Here is a 7,157-nt window from a genome sequence, read left to right as displayed (position 1 = left end):
TTGAACGTCTCATCACAAAACAAGCCTCCAATGTAGATTACCGATGCGGGCCGTCCCATGAAAGAGAGGGTGATAACAGCTTTAATTTGTCAATGATGCTATGAAATCACTGATAAATGCCAACAAACCACAACTGGTAGTTTATATCCCCAATGAGTTAAGTCAATGATGTTATGAACTGTCAATGAAGCTATGAATTCATTGCTAGGTGCCAGCTCTAATTTTGTCAATGGTGCTCCTGGTATTTCTATCTACAATCTCATAAACGGGTTTAAGGAATCAAAAGGTTTCTGTGTTGGGAGCTTCGGAAACAGACAACTACACATAAAGGAGTAGTGTGATCACAATCAATAATCGAATTCAATAGACCAATTTGGTGTTTTACACAAACCAAGCACCTTTCCTGCAGGCACCCACTAAATGCGAGGAGGGATATTTACAGAGAACCTCTATGAATACATCATTCGCTCCGATCATTTAGCCGTAAATTAACTATCTCCAAAAGGCTGGAGACTGCCTTGATCGAATAGAGATGATAAAAGCAAGAAAAGGTGGTGTTACAAAACACCGTAAAATAAATTGGGAGGATCTGAGCGCTTTACTTCTCGGCCTTGGGAGACTTGGCAGAGGCCTTCTTCTCGGACTTCTCAGCAGAATTCTTGGGCAGGAGCACCTGATGAATGTTAGGCAGGACCCCACCGCTGGCGATGGTAACGCCGGTGAGAAGCCTGCCAAGCTCCTCGTCGTTTCTCACCGCCAGCTGAATGTGGCGCGGGATTATGCGGTTCTTCTTGTTATCGCGAGCAGCATTGCCAGCCAACTCGAGCACCTGTCCAACAGCAGCAACAGAAATTCAGAGTCCAAACAATCATATCCTAACTCAAACTTGAAAGCCCGCAAAGCAACAGACGGCTATGGAGACATAGCAAAACAGAGAGACGCAAAGCACCTCAGCAGCGAGGTACTCGAGCACAGCGGCGATGTAGATGGGAGAGCCGGTGCCCACCCTCCGTGCGTAGCGGCCCTTCTTGAGGTAACGCGCGATCCGGCCCACAGGGAACTGCAGGCCCGCCTTCACCGACTTCAACACGGCCTTCTTCTTCGCCTTTCCCCTCCCTGCAGCACCCTTTGCACCCTTGACAGAATCCATATGTGCAATGGAGCTTCGAAAGTGCTAACTCAAACAAAGCGCCAAAGTGCAGTCGAGATCACACACACCTGAATTCTGTAACGCTGCTGGGGTTTTGGCGCCTCATATCTTTTCTATCGAACGGTCAGATATCCGAAGGCTTACATCTTTTCTATCGAACGGTCAGATCTGGCCAACGCTCGATCCTGCCCTCACTCTTTTCCACCAATCAGACACATGCATTAATTTCATTAACCAACCAGGTGGGTTATTGTACGCTCTTGAATCAGATTAACAATTCTAAGTAAAGTAGATCAATACCACTATCTCTACTCTTTATTAAAAACCACTTACTCCTCCATGTGGCCAAACCACAAGGAGAAAACAGGCCACAAATTTGAAATGAAGGTATAATTTTTCACGCTTGCCTTGGCCCAACCAATGCGCGGATCACCTACTTGTTTGTATAAATGTATTTTAGTCATTACAAGTAGGTGACCGTGCGTTGCTCTATGACATGAAGCTTTTGCTTGTATATGCATATGTGCATAAATATGCGTATGCAAGCGTACAACTACGTACATGTGTGTATACATCTACGCATGTGTATGCAAAAAAGAGAATAGCAGGATACATAGGAGACACACCTAAACCATAGTTTCTCTTATTTCATCAACACACACAAGGTAGAGAAGCTCCATAACTTTCCTTCATTGCTCTCCACAAAACACAACACATTTTCCTAATGATAAGTACACACTAAAATAACCTAAAGCTAATGTCTACACACTTGGCCAGCTGGATGCGCGGCCATTATTGTCCATACACACACTGCTAGACTAGTGTCCACACACTACCGCTATCCACCAAATCCCAATGAGCTTGCATTCTCAACACTCCCCCTCAAGCTCACCATATCCATCTCATGTACTCCAAGCCTCTGAAGTACTCAAACTTCTCTTTACCAAGTGGTTTGGTAAAGATATTTGCAACATGCTCTTCGATCTTCACATATGTCAACTCTATCTGTCCATCCAACACTTTGTCCCCCTGCTGATGAAATGATAGTGGACCTCTATGTGTTGATCCTTGTATGATAGACCGGATTGCTTGCCAACTATATGATGCTCATGTTCTCACAATAATGTATGACGACTTTCCCATCACATTGTTGTCCCAAATCTTCGAGTAGGTTTTTCAGCCATACCACTTCACATATGCAGCCATAGCTGCTCCTCTATACTCTGCCTCTGTGCTAGATAAAGCAACTGTGGGTTGCTTTTTGCTACTCCAACTCACCTACTACACTTCCCAATGTGAAAGCATACCCATTAGTAGATCGAGAGTAGATCTTTTGTCATAAGAACTACCTCCCAATCTACGTCTGTATATCCGTAAAGATTCATAGCTTTACCATACTCATAAAGGAGTCCATAATGTGTTGTAGCTTTCACATATCTCAAAATTCTTCTTGCTGCATCCAAATAAGGTTTCCTTGGGCTTTGTATAAACTGACTCACAAGCCCAACTACTACAAAGCATAAATCCGGTCTAGTGATAGTAAACTACCAACCATCTTTTTATACATGGTCACATCCTCGATCTCTTCACCACAATCAGCACTTAGCTTCACATTTTGCTCAGATGGTGAAGGAACGTATCTCTCTTGCCTTGCACTTGGTATTGGACTGAGGCTATGTCTAGAGCAGTTTACATCATCAACATGACTCCTACTGCTGCAGCCATACATGATATAATACCAGAGGATAAGTTTACTGGCAAGAAACCTGATTTGTCTCACTTAAAAGTTTTTGGATGTATTGCATATGTGCATGTGCCAGATGAGTTGCGTACCAAGCTAGATCCAAAGGCAAAAAAATGTGTGTTTATCGGGTATTCCCTTGAGAAAAAGAGATATAGATGCTATAATCCTGCTACACACGTGAGTTGAGGGTAAGCAGGGATGTTGTTTTTGATGAGATGAGTAGCTGGTATGCTGCTGAAAAAGATGTTGTTGGGACTGATGTAAGTGGAAATGTGGTTGCACAGAATGCAAGTCAGCAATCACAGACATTGAGTGGACCAGGAGAGTCCTCATCCAACTGTTCTCTTGTTGATAGACCATGTAGTGGCAGGCTGCATCATAATACAGTCTTGGAAATGTAGTTGGTACATCACATGAAGGTAAAGAGAGTTTTTGAGTCCCTTGGTATGCTTGATATTTATGTGGGGCATTCTCTTGTTGATGGAGAGTCTGTTGTTGATAGACCATGTAATGGTAGGCTGCATCATAATACAGTCCTAGAAATGTAGTTGGTACATCACATGAAGGTAAAGAGAAAGTTTTTGAGTCCCTTGGTATGCTTGATATTTATGCGGGGCATTCTCTCTAGTGGCTTAGAGATGAGCCTTGATGAGGAGCTTGGGATTCCATCAATGAGGACACCTGGTGTGAAGGAGGCTATGGAAGCCATGAATGCAAAGTTATGAAGGTAAAGAGAAAGTTTTTGAGTCCCTTGGTATGCTTGATATTTATGCGGGGCATTCTCTTGTTGATGGAGAGTCTAGTGGCTTAGAGATGAGCCTTGATGAGGAGCTTGGGATTCCATCAATGAGGACACCTAGTGTGAAGAAAGCTATGGAAGCCATGAATGCAAAGTTATGAAGATCTGGAAGAGGCTAAAACCCTATGCAGAGGTTGACTTATGATGGTTATGTGGCACATCACTATGCTTATATGGCAAAAGTGTAGAACCCACATGTTTTGATGAGGCTATTTGAAATGTGTGTTGGGAGAAAGCTATGGATGAGGAGATGGATGCATTGTATGAAAATGAGACTTGGGATTTGGTGCCATTGCCCTGAAGGCAAGAAAGCTATTGGTTGTAAGTGGGTGTATAAGGTGAAACATAACACTAATGGTAGCATAAGCAAGTACAAGGCTAGATTGGTAGCCAAAGAATATGCCCAGACACATGGGATTAATTATGAGGAGACATTTTCCCTGGTTACAAAGATGGCAACTATGAGAGTTGTGATTGTAGTGGTTGTGGCTAAAGGCTGGTTTTTACATCAAATGGATGTAAAAAATGTGTTCTTGCATGGTGACTTACAAGAAGAAGTGTATATAAATTAGCCACTTGGTTTTGAGGATATATGTCACCCAGAGTCTGTATATGTAAGCTTTGTAAGGCTTTGTACGCTAAAGCAAGCTCCACGAGCATGGTATGACAAGATTGCTAAGTATCTTGTCACTATTGGTTTTCATATGGCAGATATAGATCACTCTTTGTATGTGCACAAGAGTGATAAAGGTATTGTGATCATCACCATCTATGTAGATGATCTTATTGTTGGGTGTGACAACTTGGATGAGATTGAGCATGTAAAAAGTCTTCTCAAAAGGATGTTTGAGATGAAGGATTTGGGAGATATGTGCTAATTTTTTGGGAATTAAGGTCATTTGCACACCTGATGATATTTGGCTGTCACATAGAGACAATATGTATTGGACATGTTGTCCAAGTATCGGATGGCTGATTGTAAGTCAATCTCAGTGCCATTAGATCAAAATGGCAAGCTTAGTGTGGATGCAGGTTATATGTTGGTGGAGGATCCCACTATGTACAGGAAGATTGTGGGGAGTTTAATCTGTGTCACACGATCAGCAGGTCAGATTTGAGTTACATTGTTGGCTTAGAGAGCCAATTTATGAAGGTTCCACGCAAACCACTTCTTGACTGTGTGTGACGCACACTTCGGTATTTGAGGGCCACTATTGATTATACATTTTTTTATGTAGTAGGTGCACCATTGGAGCTATATGGGTACACAGATGCAAATTCTCACACAAGAGATCTACCAGTGGATTTATGTTTTCATTGGGAAGTGCTACTGTGACATGATGCAGCAAAAAGAAGCAGCCCATAGTTGCCTTATTGAGTACAGTGGTGGCAGACTACAGAGGAGCTATGTTGGCATCGTGTGAGGTAGCTTGGTTACGCAAGCTACTTTGCTGATTTGGGGTTGCATGTGGAGAGAAAGGTTGTCATATATTGTGAAAATCTTAGCAGTATAGAGTTGGCTAGGAACCCAGTTTTCCATACACGGACGAAACACATTGAGGTACATTACCACTTCATCAGGGAGAGAGTCTTGGCAGAGGCGACATCAACTTGGCCTACGTCAGTACACAGGATCAGGTCGGCTGACATCTTCAGGAAGGCCTTGGGAGCTGAGAAGCTCCGCAGATTTCAAGATATGCTTGGAGTTCATGAGCTAGAGTTGAGCTTGAGGGGGAGTGTTGAGATGTCAAGCTCAACATGAGCTGACACTCACAAGGCGCATGTATGACCATTCGACATTTACATCACTGGCGGGTTTGGTAGCTAGCACCGACTTATCTTTGCCAGAGATTCTACAGCTGGTGGACTACACCAACTAGTCCACACCTACCCACTCCACTTAGCGTGTTCACATTATGGACTACACCAACTAGTCCACACCTACCCACTCCACTTAGCGTGTTCACATTATGGACTGCTTATATAGACCCCTTTTGTTGTGTGAAGACGAAGAAGAATTTTCAGCCTCTCACCTTGTGTGTTCTCTTCTAGGGTTTGTGTGAGTGTGTGTGTTCTTGCAAGAGCTCAAGCTCTCTTCTCCCTGCATCTTTTCAGTTATATATCTTTTGCTTCAATTGCATCTTCTTTGGTTGAGCAGTTCTATTATGCGGCCTCACCAATGTATCCCATGTATCATTGGGATTGTCTATGTCCTGAATATGGCATAACATCCCATCTGTCACACAAATCAAGAAATAATGTAGCACTTTGAAAGCCCTCTTTGTCCAATTCCTATGTGCTATAAGCTGGGCAAGTGTTGCATTCACTGGTGGAACCCTTGGCTCCGTCTCCTCATCTATCACCAAATTCCAAAGTCTACCTTTTAGAAAGTTCGTCATGCAATACTTCCAAATCCGGAAGTTGTTTCTACCAAGATTTTTCCCAACAATCTTGTATGGGGACCATCACTCATCTTGCTATGCACAATTTTCATTGAGTATTGCAAATAATCAACTCAAACACACATACATACATGTACTTGATCACCGATGTCATCCACACATTCCACAATTTTTATGGCAAACAAAATCCGGGACTCAAAACCACTATTTGCATAAGCTGAAAATCACTTGTGGTGCTACTCAAAAATTTTGAGAAACACATCCAAAATAATACTCCACTTTCCAAAATGCTCCAATGTACTCACACGAGCTCAATCTTGATGCCTTACATCCATTTGTTCACATACATCTACTATCCGATACAAACAGTCCATTATAACTTGCAATGCCGCATAATACCGAGCTCAATAATGTACCAAATCACCGGGAAATGATCCAACCAAGTGTATACCATGTACCTTTATATCCATACATGCTCCATGTTGCATATAAACATCATCCAAGGCCACCAAGTGTCAATTACATACCAAAAATAGCTCTCTGTTTTGGTCGAGAACTTGTAAACTATTAAATATTGGCACACTAATCCACTTTCAATTCATTCAAATTGCATCCAAATCTTAGGACCAAGCATTCATTGGCTTTGTATCAAGCTTCTCTAGCCATATATAGGCTTAATGGCATTAATTTTGACCAAATCAGTGATTAATTATCAAATCAATGAGATTAATTTGATAATTAAACACCTCTATTTTGCTAATCTTAGTTAACAACCCTATTAATCTTGCATAATCCAGGTTGATTTGCATTAATACATCCAAATGAGTGCTTGTGGGTTTCATCCACCAAAGGTGTATACATGTTTGGGGGTAAATTGCTAAGCTTCTTGTTCTTTGAATTTTCTACCTCCTATGGATTGATTTTCAGCTCCTCCAATTGATTTAATTACTTTAATGATGCTTGGTTTACCTTGGGTAATGGTTGGGGTGAGATACATATAAGCCTTAGCTACACTCTAATCACTTCAATGGTGCATATAATCGACATTTGCAAGTTCCACAC

The 7,157-nt window shown here is 42.0% G+C and overlaps 1 protein-coding gene across 1 annotated transcript; it reads right to left on the bottom strand.

The window, feature by feature from the left end:
* Window positions 1-223: 223 nt before the first annotated feature.
* LOC147613428 (histone H2A.1-like) lies at window positions 224-1,210 on the bottom strand. Its single transcript, XM_086781166.1, has 2 exons — window positions 950-1,210; window positions 224-829 (listed from the first exon to the last, which is right to left on the bottom strand). Exons 1-2 carry the CDS (start codon window positions 1,148-1,150, stop codon window positions 599-601), a joined length of 432 nt encoding a protein of 143 aa, XP_086637292.1. The 5' UTR covers window positions 1,151-1,210; the 3' UTR covers window positions 224-598.
* Window positions 1,211-7,157: the final 5,947 nt, after the last annotated feature.

The sequence above is a fragment of the Cibotium barometz genome, chromosome 43 (genome assembly GCF_041138505.1).
Source record: "Cibotium barometz isolate CiBa-2024 chromosome 43, ASM4113850v1, whole genome shotgun sequence".
NCBI classification, from domain to species: domain Eukaryota; kingdom Viridiplantae; phylum Streptophyta; class Polypodiopsida; order Cyatheales; family Cibotiaceae; genus Cibotium; species Cibotium barometz.
Note: the sequence above shows the minus strand (reverse complement) of the source record. Positions and strands in the feature narration are given on the sequence as shown.